We start from the raw sequence: 20,708 nt of genomic DNA on the forward strand, positions 1-20,708 counted from the left end.
GACCGTTTTGAATTATTTCCACCAAAAAAGTGAATTTGATCATGGGAGATGTGGTCTCTTCAATGTCACTGCATATCACATTGTCCCTTTTTATGAACCACCAAACAGAGTGTTTCCCTTTTTAAACATGCCACTGATTTAATTAAATAAACATTTAACATGCAATTGTCTCAAGGGCTTTTAAGTATTTGTATTCCAGTCCAAGACCATTTAAGTTTATCCTCACCATCTGGAACAAGACAGCTAATATGCAAAACATCAGAAATCACTATGTCACTTTCAAAGTCTTCATAAAAATGCTTTTCAGGATTTGTTTCAAAAGACGAATGTGGTCTGCTAATGGCGGGTTATTATATTCTGGTGGAAATTAGTAACTTTGCTTCAATCTGGCTCTTGCCAGGTTCGCAAATTGGAGGAGGCGTGGGAGCAAATCTCAGTGGAGTTACAGTGCCACTATGTGGCACGTACGAATCATTGCAAGGGAGCCATTTTTAAAGGACATTTCACCAACGTGGAAAGCAACCAGTCCAAAGCATACATGCAAGTGTGATTTGGTTAACGCAAGTGTCTTAGACATAATAATAATAAATCTGAAAAAAAGTCAAGTCGAACTCAAACTGACTCTTTTCTCCCACTGACCTTCAGCTGCCTCCGCCCTCGCTTTATCCGCTTCCTCTCCCATTTGTGACTACTTTTCAAGCCAAAGGATTTTAAGGCGTCTTAAATTGCATGTTAATAGTTAATCAATACTGTCAGTAACTCATTGGTGCAATTTGGGGTCCCACCTGTACCTCCGCACAACAACCGATAGAGGCAGTAATGTGCCCGGGATAATAAAAACAAAAACATTAACGTAAGCCGTGGGAGAAGAAGACAAGGCAGCTGATTTGGTATGTCACGACACTTCTGAGGAATTTCTGTCAGTTTCACATTTTAACCAAGTAAAGCGTATTTTATATGTATTGTTTAATATACAGCAACGGTTTATATGAATTAAAAAAGGCAATACCGCCTTTCGGCTGCGATGTTTCAACTGTCATGGCTAGCATAACAAAAGCGAACATTGTCATCTTTTAAATGCTTTGGAAAGCTATCTTCAAACAAAGCAGTTACAAGTACTATTAACATTCTAATGTTAAATCGTGTGTTGAAAGGAAAGTAGCAATTCCATTTGTAGGTAAGAATGGCAACCAAAATATTAAAATTTATGTTTACCATACAGTTCTAGTACAGTACGGTACAATTGTAGTTCAGTCCTGTCATTTTGGATTTAGTGTATAATGCCTAAAGATTAAAATACATCTGCAGAATATGTCTGGAAGGTCAAGAAAAAGAAAACGCAAGAGGTCTTCCAAGGAAGACGAGGTAAAAGACTCATCTTTTATTATCTTGTGTACACTGTGAGACTATATATAAATAAATAAGTTACATTTTAGGCTAATGAATTGACTGTAAAGTGATGAACAATGGATGGATCAAATAATAAACCATTAAGATCTTCACAAACAAATTGTTGGTACAGATTCAAAGTCAAGAACAGATGTGTTGAAATGATTCCATATCTACTCTTATTTTAGGGATCCAAAGATCAACGAAAGGATGACACATCCGAGAGAAAGCACAACGAAAACCAAAGTTCTAGGTGAGATATAATCCTTGCATCTTTAATGAAAATTGAATGATGAACGTTTTGCTAATCATTTCTGTCCTTGCCGTTGCATTTCTTCCTCCACTTAAAGCCAATGTACAAAACACAGAGAAGGTACTTCTCATGTTGAAGAAGAAAGTCGCCAAATCAAAAAGGCTGTCTACAAAATCCATACGACAGAAAAGACAGACAAGAGACAGGTGTCTCAGGCAGATGTGGCCAGCAAAGCGGAGCCTCCTCCAATTGCAAACAAAGATAAGGTCACCAGTCCATCAAGATCCTGGAACATCAGAAAGCGAGCTAGAGATGATGGAAAAGAAGAAAAAGACTCCAAATATGATTCCGATGAAAAGTCTCACTACATGAGCCCACCTAGACTAAAAAAGAAGCAAACGAGTCCCACTTATGTTTCAGCTGAGCAACGAAAACAGTGCCAGGATTTGCTGAAGAGTAAATGCTCGGAATTGCACAAGAACCAGAAGGAGAGCAAAACTATCAAGACCGAAGAACAAAGCCAGACCCTTCCTCACACCAAGGACTCGATAAGGGACAAGCAAACAGAGATAATCCAAGAGAGCTCTAAGAAAAGTCCGGAACTGTCCTTGAAAGAAAAAGTAATCTTGGATAGAAGGAAATCCGAAGAACAGCTTTCTCATTCATCCAAGCCCAAAGTGTCCTTTAAAATCGCCAAGGCGTCAATTGCTCGGCCCAAAATACCAACAATTCTACATTCTAGTTTCAAGATTCCAAAGAAGGTTGAACCAGAGCGAGTGGAGGCAAACACAAAAGACAGCAAGAATGATGTTACGGCTACGAGCAGGACAGCCACATGTGTGACTGAACACAGTGTTTCTGGGGCAGCCACAAACACCTTGAAACATCCTCATAGCTGGGAAAAAAAAGACAAGAGTTCATCTTTGTTAGATGTCCCTCCCACTACAAGTGATGTCTTGGCACAGCAGGTGAGTGCGCATATGAGATCTGAAAGTTAAGTTCAAATCATGATTTTTGTTGTCCATTCTAGATGGAAGTGGCAGAAGAGCTTCACCTTGCCCGCTTTGAGAAGAGATTAGAGGTGGATGTAATGCTGAGCTATGGAGAGCTCACCTGTATGGACATAGACCCCCCAGAAGAGAGAGCGACAAGTACTCTCTGTGAGTTTTGATAAAATGGGAGAGATAAAAAAAAAAAAAAAAAAAATCAGCAATTGTGTTTTAATAGTATTTTTGTTAATATGGTTGCAGTTTGCAGGGGTTTTGCACTTATTGCATCACACGCTAAAGTGTCCTGTGAGTTAAGTTATGACAAATTGAACTCTATATTATGACATAGGGATGGGCATATTTGATCCAAATGTCTAAACTGTTGTCATATCACCTCATGAATGTTTACTTTTATTTTTTCAGGTGCACATCCTGCTCAGCAAAATGTAATCCTTGTTTTGGACACCAATATTCTCCTTAGTCATTTGGATTATGTGAAAAAGATGCCACATCAGGGCCTTGGAGGTGATGTCAATTTTTAAATGATGCCACAATTTAAAAAGAACCTGCCATAAATGTTGGAAATGTATTATCGCAAACTATATTGGCCATGTTGAGATAACTATTGAATGAGTTTGTCGTCTGATTATTTTCTGTGTTTGTAGCTTTGGGTTTGCCAATTGTCCTAATCCCCTGGGTGGTGCTTCAGGAGCTGGATTCTCTCAAAAATAGGAAAGGCTTCAGAAATTCGGTGGCTCATCTGGCTTGTCCCGCCATTTCCTACATTCATAACACTCTGAAAAGGCGAGAAAGACACCTTTGGGGGCAGTCAATGCAGCAGGCTGCTGAAAGTAACAGTGAGTACAGTACTACCGAATGTCCACTAAGTGGTAGTATTACTCTGCTATTTTTTTTTCTACAGGTAATTCAGTCATTGTATCGCTCATGATGTGGCAAGAATAAGTCAAAACTTAAACCTCCATATTGTGCTTTGCCTTCAGTGTGCTGGAATTCTTTTTTTTTTTTTTTTTCTGAAGGTGAAAGTCTCATTCTGTCTCTGTCATTCCCCTCAGATAGTCTTATGGCTGAGAATAATGATGACAAAGTGCTGCAGTGCTGCCTTCAGTATCAGAGTTTGTACCCAGACTGTGCTCTCATTCTGTGCACGTGAGTTTCCCCTCCCCCTTCGCGACACTGCTTCTGCAGCAGCCCTGTGTCCGCTGCATCTAATGCACATGCATCACGTCATCTTTTCTTCTCATTTTCTCCTGCTACTTTAGAAATGATAAAAATCTATGCAGCAAGGCTGTCCTTAGTGGAGTTCAGGCCTTGAGCAAGACCGACTTGGAGGCAGAGGTTGAGAGATCACAACACAACCTGAAGCACCTCCAAAGCAATGTGCTCCAGAGGCTTCCTGAAATGGACGCGCCAATGCCCCCGCTAATGCCGGGAAGCAGTTGTACAGCAGCGCCGTCGCTTACTCAAGAACGTCTGTCTTTATGTCTCCCAAAGAAAGGTGAGACAGTATACCTCATGAACAACAAGAAATAAATAACTTGGCGACAGCACATACTGTACCACCCATGCACATTCCATGTTCACCTTTCTTACTCTTGAGCGATTATCTCTACCACTACCCAAATGCTCATACCTCAACATCCATTTCTGTGTGTTACGCAATCCAAAACTGTGACATCCACGTCAAATCCTGCCGTAACGTAGGTTGTTTGCCTAAACGTTGCTTGTAAAAATTAAGATTGTAATAAATGATTAAATTAGTTTTACTTCTGTACAACACCTGTAAACGATTAGAGTACAAAAAGGTAAAAACAATCGGCCGATGATTAACTTGTATTTTTCGCATCGAAGGTTCTATAGGCGCAATGACCAGGTGTTCCAATACACTTGACATTGCAGTGTCATGTTAACGTGTACATACGTGTATGAGAAAAGCTCAGCTTCTGTTCTCATGACTGTACCTCCACTCATGTAGACACATGCATCTCATTCCAGATTGCAAAAGCCCCAGAGTGAAAGAGGACAAGAACATAGAAAGATGTGTCTCTGAGCTCAAGGGCTGCCTGCAGGAGGTGCTGTCCAATGTGCTCGAGATGGAGATGAAAGCTTCTTATGGTGACTTATGGCAAGAGGTATGAATGTCATGTAGGAACAGTTTAACTTCTGACGGAACATGTGCAAATATTTCAATGAGTGATTTAGTGTCGTCTCAATTCTAAGTTAATAATTGCACCTGCTGGTCTGTTTGTTTTCACATGCATTCAAATATGGGATTTTGTGTACTTTTCCATAGATCATCTACATCAAGCCGCCCTGGGATCTTCTTGACATTTTACATTGTTTCAAAAAGCACTGGATAGCTGTATTTGGCTTCATTGTCCCACGACCTTTGCTGCAAACAGTTATAAAGCTTATCACCTTCTTTAAACGAGGTAAGAAGTCTGTGCAACAGGAAGTGAAAAAAAAATCTGGAACTCACATTTTTAGACAATTTTTTTGTAAATGACGGTAGAAAATAAGTATTCCATGATCCATCAATAACATACGTGCAAGGGCTAATATGGGGTGCCAAAAAAAAACCCTGTAGAACCTTTAAGTGAATATATGTTTCCAAAATGGTGATGATTATCTTACGAAGTGAAATGCTAATGCATGCGAGTTGTAAAGAGCTGACTGGTTTCTCAGTGAACACAAGTTGTAACTGAGTCATCCATCGTCTGCTGAAAAGCCTCGCGAGGTCCGCTGGGGAATGACGTTGGCTGCTCTGCACTGCAGCAGAACTCCCCAGAACAACAGACGGAATTAGGTCACCTTCTCGAATATGTGCCAGTGCACTGCTGAGTCACTCTGCGGCGGGCGCCTCGTCATCGGGCTCTCAGTCCCTTTACTGTAATCTATAGAAATGACCCTTAATCACACCAATTGGGCAGAAAATCAGCCTCCCCTTTTTTCCAACTGTGCATGTGGGTGGGGACTTTAGCACAGCTACTCATCCTTTTTGTCTATTATGTTGTTGCTCGTGTCCTTGGTCCATTTGTGCCGTTCCTATCGAAAAGAGCTGGCAAATAATGGAGAAGGTAGAGAAAAGGAAAAAATATGTAGCTTGCCTCTGAAGGCTGAGTGGTGGAAAATGACAAAGCTCAATTCTATGCTTCTTTTTTTTTCTTCTTTTCAATAGGTCGAAGTTATCTTTGAATGATGAATGTTGTGCAAGAGGGGCATCATAATATGTTGTTATTGGCTTCAAAGACCTTGTTGTTGGGTTAGGATAGAGAAATGAAATCTATGAGGAGCATGTATTTTGCACACATGCACATATTTTGTCCATATTTAAAATGGCATATTTATGAGGCATCCCATTAGGAGAGCGCGGTGCTGTTTGGCCACCGAGTAGCACCGATAAAAAATTGCCCATCCCTGCTGTTGATTGTCTCTTGTAGCTATATAAAGTCATGTTGGGAACACAGCGATATGTTGCACTGCGCTTAGTGCTTGCTACAACACTATAAAGTTTAAGTGCAATACCTAGCATTATTAAATACCTTTCCAGAAGTGTCAAACTGAACATTCATCTCAAGCATAGTTTGGGTTACTATATTTGGTATCGATTCCACCATTGTAACGATAAGCAAATCGTCCATCTTGCGTTTCCTTCTTTATGTATTGCAGTTGGACATGGATGTCATGACTGTTGCCTTAAATATGGATGAGAAGACCTTAAAGGGCATAAATGTGTTTCTTTGTTCTCGCAGGTCAATTTAGGGACCTCGGTTCTACTTTGGTGACTATTCAAGAAGCAAAGGAGTTTGTCAAGGAATTTGGGAAAAGGGTCAGCCTGGTTCCCAGGGCAATAACTGCAATGAACAACATCATCCAGAAGCTCCAATCTCAGGTCTGCTTGATTCATTCATTTGTAGGTGCGTTGTTGTTATACAAATAAACAAGGTCTCCTCCTCAAATGTTCTCATCAAGCCTGAATCAGCCGTCAGTGATGTTGTAATGAACGAGGATGACGCAGCCAAACAACCACCGTCCGCTCATGTCCCTCACCAAGAGGTCTGGGCCATGTTTGAGAACATTTGGTGTAAAGTCTGTGAAATAAGGTGAGCGTAGTGGCAGCGACCATGTTTTGTGTTTCATTCACACACTAAAAATATTTGTCAAATAAAGTAGTTTGGATATGTTTAATATTTTTACTTTATTCAATTTGTTTAATTCAATTATAAATACGTTTAAAAGAATGTATGATTACATCATTTCCAACACATTTTTTTTCCCGACCTCATCTTCATCGTACCTGTCCCACGTGTCAGTTTTAATGATGAAATCGGTCGGGCCCTTGAGCACATAACTTTGCCCACGACTGGAGCTTTGAGGTTTGACAAAAATGTGTGCTGTCTTGTCAGAATGTTCTGTTCTGCTTGTTCACCTTGAAGATCCACATAGTAGTGTGCAAAGGCGTTACTGTCGTGTCCGTGTGTGGAGCTTATGACATTTACACACAGCAGCCAGGGCAACGCTATTAAGTTCTACTACTGTAAATCATCTGGACAGCAATAGCACCAATAAGAAAAAAAATCTCTGAAATGTGAAATTGACTGCCTGCCTGCCTGCCTGCCTGCCTATTTTTCTGTCATTATCCCAGCATGGAAGTGTTCAAAGCTCTGGCCTTTGACCCTCATACCAGACAGAGTGCCTTGTCAGTTGGAGGTCCTGCTCCACCACAGGATGCCGTTGTCTGTCTGAGCCAAATATCCTCCATGGTCTCGCAGCTGCTCCAAGCCTTTATCAGGTATTTCCTCATACTTGCCTCACTGTCACAATCCAGATTCTCTAATCGTTATATTCAGCGGCTCGATTATACTTTTGTGATCAAAAACACGAGACCAGGATCAATTATTTCAATTTTTCCACCATTAGGACGATCCATAGGCTATAGTTAGAATCTTTTCAATAAGAAAAATAAGGCAGACTGAGATAATGTGCTAAATTAAGATTGTGATGTAAAATTTGTAATAGTAAAAGTCTGTATGTCACATGGACATTTTTTTATTTTCATTGATTTTTTTTAGTGTTCTGTGCTCTTCTGCCGGTTTGCGAGAAGTGCAGGAGCTTCTCAGCACCATCAGATCCAATAAGGTCCGTGCCTATTCTTGTTGTCACTGAAAAGTTGTCTAGATTTGGTCTGGCTTGAGTTTTAAAGTTAGTCTGAATACTTGTGCATTTTGTTTCAGATGGTTGATGTTAATTTCCCACTGGCGGACACGGACCTACTCTCTTGTTTCTCCCAAACAGACTATAGGTAGGACACAAATACTGTTCATCAAATCACTGAGGAAGGAGATGAGTTCTGTGAGCCAGGGATGAACATGCTTTGTGCTCCCCAACAATTATAGCAAAAGACCTCGTGAAGATGCACAGTGAAACAAGATAGTTTTCTCTTGATGACCCGGTATAGTTGACGGCCTCAAATAGCATCAAGGCGAGGAAGCACTAGTTCATTTGAGCATAAATGACACTTCACAACAGTAGGGGGAACATTTGAGCAAAGAAAACAATCCGAGTAATTGAAGCAGAACCAGACTAATAGAACATGTTGAACCAACAAGCTTGAGTAAACCATGTTCTTGTTTACTCAAGGTCTTAAATTCCATTTATTTCTTTTCCCAAAGCAGCACATAACCACAAGCAGCTTTGCAGGGTTAGGGTTAATGAACAACGACCAAAGTGTTACACTTTGGCACAAACAAAAATAGGTGAATGAGTAGCCCATCATACTATCTGCTGATTGATCTTTTGGAGGCCTCCTGTTTATTTAGGCATTTGCCCAGAAGTCAAGTTGCAACTGAGCCTGACTGAATGTGCAGTGCATGTGGAAAGTCTTCACAGTGCTTCACTTTTTCCACATTTTGCTGTGTTCCAAAATTGAATACATTTATCGCTTATTTGTATTATTGTTGTTGGCTAATATTATGAATGTAAATAATGACGGTGTTTAAAAAAACATGGTTGGTTGAACATTTGATGGTGGTGTTTGGTGTTGGTAGGGAGCAGTCCTTTGTGTTGACTAAGAGACGGTCGCCATGGAGATGATCACCCTACCCCGTGGGGGGGGATACTTGAATGAGTTATGTCATCTCTCCGGTGTCTCATGCGGCTGGCTCAATGTTCTGTCATTACGGTTACCTGTCACGTTTTGGGCTGTTGCGTAACACAAGAGGCTCCGAGGCACTCCAACTTTTTGTGTGTGTGTGCGCGCTCGCACAGTTGATCAAGTCCAGTGACTGTGACCGTGACATTTTGCTTGTGTTGAGAATTCTTTCACTCTTCTGCTTGTAGAACCGGTCTCTCAAAATTGCTCTATTTTACTAAAGCATATAATGGAAGGCTAAATATATTGGCAATGGAAGCCAACCTGAAATGCTGTACTTTGACAGAAAGCAAGCAAGCAAACAAACAGCGTGTTCCCTCGCTGCGGCTGCGGCAACACTGAACCGCAGCCAAGGTGACCTTTTATTGCCGCTCTTTTGTCTTATGGCAGGAGGGCGGGCGCCAATGTCTAACCTCAAATTGGTTCATGAGTAACTTCCCATTTCGTGCCACAGCTCAGTGTTTTTTTCCCACTTTGAACACAATGAGAGCACTTGCATTCATGGATGATTTGATCAACACAAACGGTGGAGCAACACATTTTGACACATGGTAGAACAATAATCACAGGAATACATTTTACAGCACCTTAGTGAGTCATTTCAGTAAAGACGTTAGGGATTTCCGTTTCCGCTTTGCCAGGCGTGTATAATCCTTATGTTTGTTTCTTCATGCAGGGGTGGCAAAAGAGATGCTGGCTAACTTTCTTTTGAATTCTTTTGTACCCCCAGAGAGAAGCTGAGCATTGGTGTGAACCAGCTGACAGAGCTAAAGGAGGCCCTGGACCACTGTGTTCAGACCACAGCTCAGCACGTCAACGTAAACATGTAGCCTTCACAGGACCAGCTCACGACTCAGGTTTGACTGACCAATGTTAAGAATATGCGAAACTGTGGGAGTGCTTGGTGTGTTTGCAATGAGCTGAAAAAGGGATGCAAAGTGAGTTCTCGTTGTAGCTGGACACCTGGATAACGCACGTGTGTAGCAACCAGTCTGCTACAGGTTTTGTTGTCCTTCTTCTCCATCCACAATATTTGTTTATATTAGTTATTTTAAAAAATGTACATAAAATAATATCAGTTACATTGGATTGTTTCAGTTATGTGGACAAAAACGCAGTCCGGAAAGTCTCGAAGGAGTTTTGTATTTTTGAACTATGAATGTGATTTTATTGATTTAAATACAGATGAACCTTGATTTTATGCCAAATTTGGGTTGCGCGTTATTTAGAAAGTGTAATAAAATCCGAAGCATGCATACGAGCCTATCGGGAAATACCTTACCTACCAAGCATACACGCTTGTATATCTGACAGATTGAGAATTGAGGTCGATTTGCTAGTGACATCCTGTTCCGCACATAATCCTGAGGTCACGCATCTGCTCTGGCATTCTGTTGAGGTCAACTAAGACAGATATCTAAGTAGGAAGCACATCTGTGGTTGTCTTGAGAAATTGGTGGCAATGAAAGATCAGACTTGACCTTTCCTGTGGATGAAGTAAGCCACAATCAAGGCTTGCAGTGTCTTGTTCAGTTACTGATCAAGTCTGGCAACTTTGTCTGATGCCATCTCATGATTCCCATTTGAACTAAAAGTAAATGAATTAGGACACAAATCAATTTGAAATGATTTATTAAGAAATATTATAAATGTGAGAACTGTCTTCATAACACTCCTTCCAGGGAAAAAAAACTCATTGTTTGACAAATGCCAAAGCAGACATTTTTCCAGTAACTGCATCCACCATCACAAAAACTAAGTTAGAAGCTTGGCTCTGCATGATACGAGCAGACAAAAAAAAAGAAAAGAAAAAAACTGGCACTGGTTGAAGACTTAAGCTGTCTGCTATCAACTTTGAGAAATCTTGTGTATAAAAATATAAAAAGGCCATTATTTAAGATTCCAAACACAAACCAAATTGTTTAAAATGAGGGGAAATCAACGTTAGGTGTTAAATCATAAGGCTTTGAGTAAAATGACATTCCAACAAAATACTTCAATTCTTATCAAACTTGTACTTCCATAGTAACCAGTAGTTGCGAAAACCCTCACGTTTCAAGTCAAAAGAGGAAAAAGAAAAAGCACTGTGTGTGTGTGTGTGTGTGTATTAAATGTTGGCATATGACAGACTAACAATATGTACAGCACGTAGAACAATGTACGCAATATGAAAAGGCTTCATTTGTGTTGCTTTGGGCAACAAGCCCTGCCCTGCCCCACCCCGCCTAATATAAGCTAGTCTTCACTGAAGACCCCTTCGTCAAAGATTCTCCCTCCCCAACATCCACTCAGCTCGCTCACACACACACACATACATACACACACTCACACACGTATATATATATATATAGGATATCACGAAACACGATTATGTCACTAAGCCTGTTAGTTTGGTTTAGGTGCTGTGTCACTCGGGGAAAGGAAAGAGGGCCTTGATGCAGTCGCTCCACTCGTCCGCCTCTGGGTTGTACACCTCCATTGTGTTCAGGAAGTTGTTGCCGTCAAAGCCGCCCACGGCGTAAATGCTATCGCCCAGCATGACCACGCCCGGATTGCTGCGGGATGTAGTCATGCTGCCTAGCATCCTCCACTCATTCCGTGCTGGGTCGTAGACCTCCACGCAGCGGAGCGCGTGGGAGCCGTCGAAGCCGCCGACGACAAAGAGTTTGCCTGGGTGGAAATCAGTTACATTTAGAAAGTAGGCAAATAATGAAAACCTAATTGGGGGTTGGGTGCAACTTGAGCTTACCATCACAGACAGCCACGCCGGCCCCCCTGCGGGCCACATTCATGGGTGCTATCAGGCCCCAGGTGTTGTTCAGAGGGTTGTAGCGTTCCACGGTGTTCAGACAGTTCCAGGACTCGGCACCTCCGATCACGTACATAAAACCATCCAACTCGCACACTGCAGCCTGGTGCCGTCCTGAAAACCAAGCAACCGCCGATTTAGCTTGGATACCACCAGAACTGGAGAGGAGGGTAAAATAACACTTACTCATGTTGAGGGGAGCGCAACTAGCCCAAGTTTTGGTGACTGGGTCAAAGGCATCGCAGTTCTTCAGTCCTTTCTGCCCACAGGGGTCTGACCCTCCCACAACGTAGAGTTTGTTGTTCAAGGAGCAGACACCTGCATTGCAGCGGTTGGTCCTGAGCTCAGGCACCTGAACCCACTCATCAGCGACCGGATCGTACATCTCCCCACAGCTCAACTCATCAGAATGTCCATTTGAACCTCCGATAACGTAGAGCCGTCCCTGTCAGGTACATATGGAGAAGATTTAGCTCAAAGGCACAGGTACCCTGACTTAAGAACAAGAGCTCCCCATCGGAGAGGCCCGAGTGGCATCAAGACAAGCAGCATACCATTAGCGCAGCCATTTGGAAACGAGCCCTTGGAGTTCGCATGGGCGCAATGAAGGTCCAGCGGTCCTCTTTGGGGTCGTAACACTCTACAGTCCTCAGACATTCCTCTCTGTTGTAGCCCCCTGCGACCAGGTCAAAAAGACAGTCAAAGACAATCAACAGGAGAAAAAAATATATGAGCCTTGGGATCATTTGTGTACCAACCTGCTGCGATAAGCCTCGAGTTGATGGCGGCCGTGCCCAGTCCAGCGCGGGCGTAACTCATGGGGGGTAGTTGGTGCTCCTCCAGCTCCTCGGGTTGGGCCTCAAAGCTGAGGCTCTTCAACAGGCAGGGGGTGGCAGTGGGAGACGTCTGGGGGCTGCTGCGGCCGTGCAAGAAGATCACACACAACACCCCGTCCAGCACAGCCAGACACAAGTAGATGTTGTCTGTGGGCAAAGAAATTGCGCTTAGAGACAAGGACAGAATGGCGTACACGCCACACTCTTCGAAATGGGCTTACTTGTCGTCTTCTCAGAGGCGATATACTTCCACTCTCTCACGGTGGTTTGTTTGGGGGCATTTGCTGCTTGGTTGGAGGGTGAAAGGCTTCCCGAGGAACTGGCGCTCATTGGTCTCTGGGCGCTCTCCCTGACCGGCTTCTTCTGCAAGAGCATAGCGCAGCTACAGAAGCCATGCCTGCTCCACGCGCACGCAGACACCAAAAGCCGACTGATGCCAGCTAATCGGACTTAAGTCTGCCTTCTCTTCCAGTTGCTTTATTGTGGACCCATATAATCTCACACCTGACCTCAATTCTGACAGACGCTGCCTAAGTCAATTCAGAGTGCAGTCTTCAGATGAACCTTAACTCAAACTGACAAACTGCTCACAACCACCGACTTTTTAAGCCCGCCCACTATGTGCGAAATCCTTCTAGCCTTCTGCAGATCAAAACGTGGTCGAGAAGTCATTGCAGTGAAGCCGACTAGGCACGCTTCTTGAATACCTGCACAAACTGAAGGTGGTCCTCCTCGCCACCAAACACCTCAGTCTGCCCCTCAATCACCAGCCCTCCATCCACCAGCTTGTGGTCAGATGAGTAGTACAGCATTTGCACCTGGAAGACAAACAGGAACAACACACCCATGTGGCTGTCTCCATGGTAACGCGGTATACCCCCCCGCCATAATGGGGATAAGAGGAGGAAAGCGGAGAGGGATAAGTCCTTGAAACGGAGCTTCTTGGGATGAGGAGTTTCCTTAAAAGACAAACTGAATCCACGGCACATAGACGTCAACGTTTGTGCTCAAGAAGATGCCAAGAGCCTGGCAAGAGTACTCTTCCTAAAATGCATTTAAAAACAAAAAAAAAGGGATCGGGTGAAGACCGATGCGCTCCACTCAGCAAGATCTTCTGTGAAGGCTGAAGAAAAGCGGGGGCTCTATTTGTCCCCACATTTTCCAGGCTGCTGCTTCCCCCGGCTGAAGAAGCTGCTCATTGTGACGGCAGTCAAACACACAAGGCAAAACATTTGTGGCCTAATCGCTGGGCGCCGTTATCAGTTACAAAAAAATTTCAAGGTCTGCATGTTTTCTGTTGTTGCCACATGAGTTGAGTAAGCAGATCTAGCAAAAAAAAAAAAAAAAGAAGTGTTTTTGTGGGGGGAAAAGTAGTGAGGGGGTGCTGGAAAAATATATCTGTAAAAGGCAATAAGGCTCAGTAGCCAAATGGATGGATGGCTGACTGGCTGGCTGGCTGGCTGGCTGCCTTTGTGGGGATCTGCATGGTTAGCCTGTATTAGCTTGCATTTTGGCAGTAGTGAAAGAAATCTATCGGTTCCTCCGTAGTGAGAATTGCATGTGTGCCATAGGCACGGACAGACAGATGGTAGCAGTGTTGCTTGGCTGCAAAGAGAGGCTGCTAAGAGGCAGTAGCGCTTCTCCATTCTCTGACTCATTACCCAGGCGGCTCAGTCCCGGCTCCTCAGTCTGGTCCCTTGCTGCTGCAAATAACCCTACAGGAGAGATAAATCAACGGGGAGGAGTGCCTGTTAGTTCTGGAACACAAAAAAACATGCACCTGTTCAGATAGTCAAGTGGCAGTAAACAGATGAATCAAGGGTCAAACCTTCAAGAATCTTTTCTCTGCGTTTCACAGCAGAAGAGCACTGTAATGCTTAGATGGTGTCATAAGAAAATCAACCACAACCCAGAGGAGAAGAGTGAAAACAAAGCAAACAAAAGGAAAAAAATAAAATAACCAAGAGCAACTAGGGGCTCTTTTGGTCTCACCTCTAATTTGTGGCATGGTTCAGGAATACAGTTTCTTACTGCAAAACCTCAACAAATCAGAGGGAAAAGAACAATCCTGACATAGCAGCATGACAACAGCATGCTAGCTCTATTTGAGCCCCCTTCATGCCTTCTCAATGTCAAAAACAGGAGGAATCAAAGGGGGGAGGGAGGGAGGGGTGGGAGGGGAAGGATGACAATTGCGCTTAGAGTTCAAAGGGCACATACAGCCTACTGACCTCCTCCATGAGTTGTTCCAGTTGCTCTCCATTCTCCCAAAGGCTACGCTGCACCCAGTTGAGCACCTTGGAGTAAAGCTTGCCATTGCTGGGCAGAGTCAGGTTGTCTTCTAGCATTACTTCTAACTGTGGACAAAAAGCGAAGGAAAGAGTTGAGTTCCCACGCTGGAGTAATTTAGAAAGATTCTAAAGGCACCGCACTTAGTTTTCTCGGGCATGGCCGCCGGCACTCCAGGGCACGTTTTCACATATTTGAAAGGGATTGGTTAGCGGCTGAGCAGGAAGTAAAACGGATGCTTTTCGCAAGGTTTGCTGTATTACCGTAACTTCAATATTAGATCACCCGGCCAACCCAGTCTCCTATTGAGCAAGTCATCCGACGCCCCTGCAAAGCAGGTTCCGAGTAGAACATTTTTTTTTTTTTCAACTCCGGCAAACTGCCACCTGGCAACGTGACCGTGTCGCATCATCGCTCCCTGATAGTACAGAAGCAATGAACGGCTTTTGTTGCGGGATACTTTTGTTGTGTGCGTGTCGCTATTGTACATTAGGTGTACTGGGTAAGGTTGCGTTAAAAGGTTAACTAACTAGTGTGTACAGTAACACTTCAAAGACAATTCATCATGCTATTTAAAAATGTGTTGGCCCAAATCTACTCGCTTAGCAAATACAACTGACACGTAATCTGGTTAAAAGTCAAAACGGTAGCCAGTAAGTACTAATCTTATCCAGTGTTAGTCCAAGTAAGACTCAGCTGCTGGCTAGTAGTGTACTTAATGGACAGGACTAAAAGTCAGAAATAGGTCAGTCATTTAGTAACTATATTTGACCAGCTTGGTTGCACATGCCAAGTCTATGATATTAGTTGTGCATGAGTTGTCACACGTTTCACCTTGAGGCGGGGAAGTTTGAGAAAGTCATCCTGTTCAGACACCTCCAGTAGATGGTCTTGGATGTAGGCATCCACTTTGGCCAAAACTCGGGCATCTCCCATTGAGCTGGCAAAGTTCCGAAAAGAAATGGCGTTCTGGGAACCCATTTTAGACAGCAGGTAGTCGCCGCAAATCTAAAAAAAAAGGTAGATGTGGAATTATATCACTTTGCATGGTTCCACCAAACACAAGTAATCTCAAGTATTTGATGGAAAACAGACCTGCTTGACTCGCTCCATCTTGAACCTTTTGGCAGCAGAGTAGACGTCCTTGACTAGCTCCTTATCTGCCTTGAGCCTGGGATACAAGAAAACAAAGTTTGGTAAACAATCCTACAGTAGTATTCTCATGGGAGAACAGCTTTCAATATAAAGTCAAGCAAAAAAAAAAAAAAAAAAAAAAGTCAGCAACTGGTACTTACTGGGCAGTGTAGGCATAGTTAAGCAGGATCTCCACAGCCTCTGGGTCCAAGTCCTCAAAAGTGACATGAGACACTCCATGAGGTTCAATGTCACTGTTGAAGATTTCAAACAGGTATGGACTGCAGCAAGCCAGCACAGCACGATGGGCCATCAACTCATGGCCACATACCTGTGAAGAAAAAAAAAAAAAAATGGTCTCCATTTTCTTGGCCCATCAAAGCTTTGTTGTTTCATAGCAGAATTTGTGTTTCTTTCTGGAAAGCACCATTGATGTGATGCGCTTGCACATGTGTGTTTGAATTTAGATCATACCTGCAGTCTAACATCACAGAACTGCCCACTCTTTCTCAGGGCATTCATTTTGGCCACAGTGGAATCCAGGAAACTCTCGTCCTCAAAGATCAGGTAACCGTTTGGAATCATTTTAGCGCAATTTGGGTTGTCTGCCTGTTGAAAAGTTCACAAGTGTTACAGGCGGTTTAAAAACAATTAACCACACAGTGTTATTTTTAAGCTCATTGTTGCCACCTAAATGTACGACATGAATGTAGTCTTACCTAATGAAGAATAAGTCAAATCTGGGGAAACGCCGCTCCAAGTGTCGAACGGGAGCTGAAGTAGTCAAACAGGCAAAGCAGGCAAGAGTGTCTGGGGGAAACTCCAGTCTTCTTCACCCAAAGAGTGGGTGGGATGGGGAAGTTGTGAGAAGAAATGCTAGTGGACGACACAGGTGGCAGCAGAAGGGAGAGAGGCAGCAAACTATCAGGCTTCAAGCGACTGTAATCAAGTCCTCGTGAACCCGTTGGCTATAGAGCTGTACTTATTCTGTGTTTGTCGTACATCATAACCTGGAGGAGGGACAAAAAAACAAAAAAAAAAGCCATGAATGAACAAAGGCTGAATTTTTGATCTCATCAATCAAGAAGTCCACATTTTAAACCCAACTGAAGATAGACTAGGGCAGCTGGCTCAATCGGAAATAGAAAACGCGCTTTCGCAAATAGACTTACTCTCAGTACTTGACATTCGATGCGTTATGTGTGCAATGTACTCGTCAGCACAGTAGCAATATTAAGTGTACTTTAAATGCCCTCTTCACCCTGAGCACAACGCTAAAAAAAAAAAAAAATATTCTGTGTAGGGAACTGAGAATGTATACATGCATAAACATACAAATGCAGAACTTGAGACTAGTCAGATGGGGAAACCATTTACTTTCAAAGCGTCTTTATTATGCAATTATGTAGATGACCAAAGATGGAAATAAAGCAAAACCACACGGTGCAATGTGACTAAAACAAGACATACAACATCCCAACTGAGAAAAATGCACCGGGACATAATTATGGGGAGGGGGGCAGGGTTTCTTTGGGGTTGGCAAAATTTAGAGGAATAAGAGTTTTAAAAAAAGTGTCAAGAAATGAGTTTTCATTGCTGCATTCCTTCTAGAATCCACTAAAGCACAAGCAGAGCTGCACTGGCGTTCAAATTCTCCCAGTTTGCGTTGATGGTGGGAACACTGACCTACTTTTGACTGATTACGCAACTCCCAGTGAATGGTCTAAGCTGCACTTTGTCTGCTGACTTACTACCCTCGTGCCTCCCTCCCTCACTCCCTCCACCCAGTAAGTAGCCCCCAGCCCCACCCACAGCTCCATGGGGTTATGTCAGCATTGTATCACATTACCACTGGACACAGAAATACATCTACATTGTGCAATTGTGCAATCAATTGAGGTTTGTTCAAGTAGTGACGATTATGCTGAAGGGAGCATAGGAAAGAAGAGCAGAAATTCAATGTTTCCATGTGACCGGTTGAGTGCACGTCTGACATTGAAAAGCTTAACACGTTAGCGCGCCCTCTTGTGGCGATGATAGTCTACTGCAAGAGGTGTCGCACAGTTCCGATGGAAATGTACTGCATCGATTTGCCTATAGCAAATGGAATGGAATTTTCTACGAAGGCTTCAATCAAGTGTAGCAGTATCTCCTTTTTCTTAAATTGCATTTTTTCTATAAATTGATTGCAATTACAACCGTTAATATTAATTATAGGTTATGCAGTATAGATTATTTTAATATCATTCGCCTGCAGTAAAAAAAAAAAAAAAAACTATATAGAAACGGTTGTCCCCTCTTTGTAATGAGTAATTAGGTAGGTTGTTAGAGAATTACTCCAATTAGGAAGCTCTTTTTGGCCACCGGTTTCCGTAACGGATTATTTGCGTAGCAGGACGGATTTGGCCCGAAAGGAAGTCTCCACTCGACAACCCTCGACGCATTAACCCTGAATACAATCCCATTTGGTAGGCGATCGAGTGGCCCTACAGTAGAATGGCAATATTCTGCCGGAAATTATGCCGTTGCACGTTGAGTTTTTTTTTTTTTTTTTTTTTTTTTACTATAAGGAGGCCACGCGTGTCGAAGCTTTTATGTTTTAGCCACAAATGTCCTTGTGCCTCTTCCCCCTAATCTTGATCGCGGAACGTGTAACACGCTGCTGACGCTTGGCCCTGTGCCGCGACATACATCCCGCCCGGCTCGCCCGCCACCGGGGGAGCGGTTAGGGCGCCAAATCCAGACGCAACACGACACCGTTGAAACGTGACGCGCAAATAGCGTACGATGGTTAGCAGTCCTTGTTAGCTTTCCGGTGGCTACAACCTGCTGAGCTGGGATGGCAACCACGAGACTCACGCGCTTGCTAACAGGTTTCGATTTAGAGGCAGACAACGGACGGCGCATGATCGCACCCTTTGTCCATGTGCGCCACCAGAAAATTCGCGATGGTGACGAAGAACAAATGAACCTTTATTTAGTGCGGGATATTGTCGGTGATGGGGGGGTAGTGGGGGGGGCGGCCATTTTCAGCAGCAGAGAATTGAAGACAGCCATTTCCATCCGTTAAAGCGTGGCGATACATATTCAGAAATGACACGCACAGCACTGCTCATTTAAAAAAAAAAAATCTAAATTTAAAAGCAACCATGACGTCTCAGTAGTAAGATTTCTTTTGTCTTACCTGAGGTGTTTGACAGCAGACGATATTAGACATATTTAAAGAGAATTAAAGAGTTGGTCGGTTGTGGTTGAAGAAAGGAGGCGAGACGGCTTCAGGAGCTGCTTGTTCGGCTGCTTGCTCTGCTCGGCTGGGTGTTTCTTCGTTTTGCGGTTTGCAGGGGTGACTCGTCCAGTCTTTGTCCACTCACGCTCTCTGACTGACTGACTGACTGACTGCCAGCGAGCCAGGCGCGCTCCCGACTTGTACGTAGGAGACACGTAGTAAGTGACGTCACAAAGAGGCGTGTATATTCCGCACGCCCCCAGATGGTAAGTGATGCAATTTCCAATGTATGACTAAGATTAGAATTACAGCCAGGTAGTCAGTCTTGCAACGCCACCAGGTGAAAACACGTCTTCTCTTGCCAAGACTGAGGTAACGTTACACGTATTGCACGTAATCAACGATATAAAATGTAAAAACAAACTTTCACTTATCAGCAGCAGAACACATTTTGCTTTGAAAGATAGTTATCATTTTTCATGACCCACTAGAAAAATAAAAAAAATACACTTCATGCCAGAGTGCAGTTCTATTATTCATTAATAAGCGCACTTGGCTGCTTTAATCTATTGACTTTCTCTTTGTCACTTCTACTACTTGTGACTAAGCGCCATTGCAGCAACCCTGAGGCTGATGTTTGAAGGAACGCCCAGAGCTGAACGTCATTGTGAAGGAACATCCTATTACCCCCACTAAACAGTCTTAAGTTCATGCATCACTAATAAGATTAAAATTAACGACTCACTCTAATACAAATTAATTCTTATGCAAAGATGACTCGGTCTAGTTGGAAACTTTCGTTCATGTGTAGTCTATGTGTAAAATAGCTACAAGAATAACTCCACGCTAGAACAAGATTGGCCAAAAGGTGCAGTGCTTCTCGATGTTGTAAATTTGAAATGGTCATAAATCCAAAGTGCGTGTCATTTGTGTACATCTGAGACTGCCCTCTGCTTTGAAATGTTTTATTTTGCTCTGTGGTGTTGTAGACTCTGGCAGCGTGCCTGTCCCCCTCTGCCCTCCACCGCTTCTCCAAAGATTTGTTCAGTGAGGCTGCAAAAATCTGCTCCTACAAGGAAGCTATGAATATTTCAGATATCTGGGCCCAGCAGTAACATGTGGCTAGTACTGCTGTCCGTGTGTATACGCTTGGAAGCAAATAGAATATTGGATATGTATTAAACATTAAAGATGTTCTGAAAAGGTTCCTCTAATTAAGGTAAACAGATAGGTTGGCCTTTCAGTTGAATCTTTCTCTAAATGGTCTTAACCAATTGGAGCTTCCCCACTATTCAGCAAAGAGATGAACCACGTAAAAAAAAAAAAAAAAAACTGAATGTGTTCCACGTGAACGTGGCAATCCATTTTCCGAGGCTGCGAAATTGATTAAGTTGACCTCATGATTGACTGACCTGCGCTGCCCTCCAATGTGTTTGAATAGGGAGGCCAACTCTTATTTTTGCTTGGGACCACAATACTTTTTTCCCTAGTAGTATTGAATTGTTATTTTTTTAGATTAACATTTAAAAAAAAAGAAAATTGGACTGATGTTGTTTTTCCTCTGAGGCCAGTTGTTTGCATGGCAGTCTGTAGCTCCACCATAAAAATAATATT

At 43.1% G+C, this 20,708-nt stretch overlaps 2 protein-coding genes across 5 annotated transcripts; one reads left to right on the forward strand and one right to left on the reverse strand.

Annotated features, from left to right (window-relative positions):
- The first annotated feature begins 803 nt into the window (after positions 1–803).
- On the forward strand, positions 804–10,061 carry swt1 (SWT1 RNA endoribonuclease homolog). Of its 4 annotated transcripts, none has more exons than XM_049720272.2 (17): positions 804–890; positions 1,309–1,365; positions 1,578–1,642; positions 1,740–2,610; positions 2,673–2,802; positions 3,055–3,156; positions 3,297–3,488; positions 3,705–3,798; positions 3,912–4,147; positions 4,645–4,781; positions 4,943–5,081; positions 6,402–6,541; positions 6,622–6,752; positions 7,337–7,441; positions 7,722–7,788; positions 7,884–7,951; positions 9,531–10,061. In XM_049720272.2, exons 2-17 carry the CDS (start codon positions 1,312–1,314, stop codon positions 9,628–9,630), a joined length of 2,631 nt encoding a protein of 876 aa, XP_049576229.1. In that variant the 5' UTR covers positions 804–890; positions 1,309–1,311; the 3' UTR covers positions 9,631–10,061. The 4 variants fall into 4 exon arrangements, with proteins under 4 accessions (XP_049576229.1, XP_049576205.1, XP_049576221.1 ...); XM_049720248.2 differs by having other exon boundaries at positions 805–890; positions 7,295–7,441; XM_049720264.2 differs by lacking the exon at positions 804–890 and adding an exon at positions 893–941 and having other exon boundaries at positions 7,295–7,441.
- Positions 10,062–10,415: 354 nt separating this feature from the next.
- ivns1abpa (influenza virus NS1A binding protein a) lies at positions 10,416–19,256 on the reverse strand. Its single transcript, XM_049720457.2, has 14 exons — positions 19,053–19,256; positions 16,588–16,878; positions 16,343–16,477; positions 16,030–16,199; positions 15,830–15,905; positions 15,569–15,742; positions 14,677–14,802; positions 13,153–13,263; positions 12,667–12,808; positions 12,368–12,592; positions 12,164–12,285; positions 11,796–12,054; positions 11,550–11,723; positions 10,416–11,470 (listed from the first exon to the last, which is right to left on the reverse strand). Exons 3-14 carry the CDS (start codon positions 16,451–16,453, stop codon positions 11,208–11,210), a joined length of 1,953 nt encoding a protein of 650 aa, XP_049576414.1. The 5' UTR covers positions 16,454–16,477; positions 16,588–16,878; positions 19,053–19,256; the 3' UTR covers positions 10,416–11,207.
- Between the last annotated feature and the right edge of the window lie 1,452 nt (positions 19,257–20,708).

This window comes from Syngnathus scovelli, chromosome 10 (genome assembly GCF_024217435.2).
Source record: "Syngnathus scovelli strain Florida chromosome 10, RoL_Ssco_1.2, whole genome shotgun sequence".
NCBI lineage: Eukaryota > Metazoa > Chordata > Actinopteri > Syngnathiformes > Syngnathidae > Syngnathus > Syngnathus scovelli.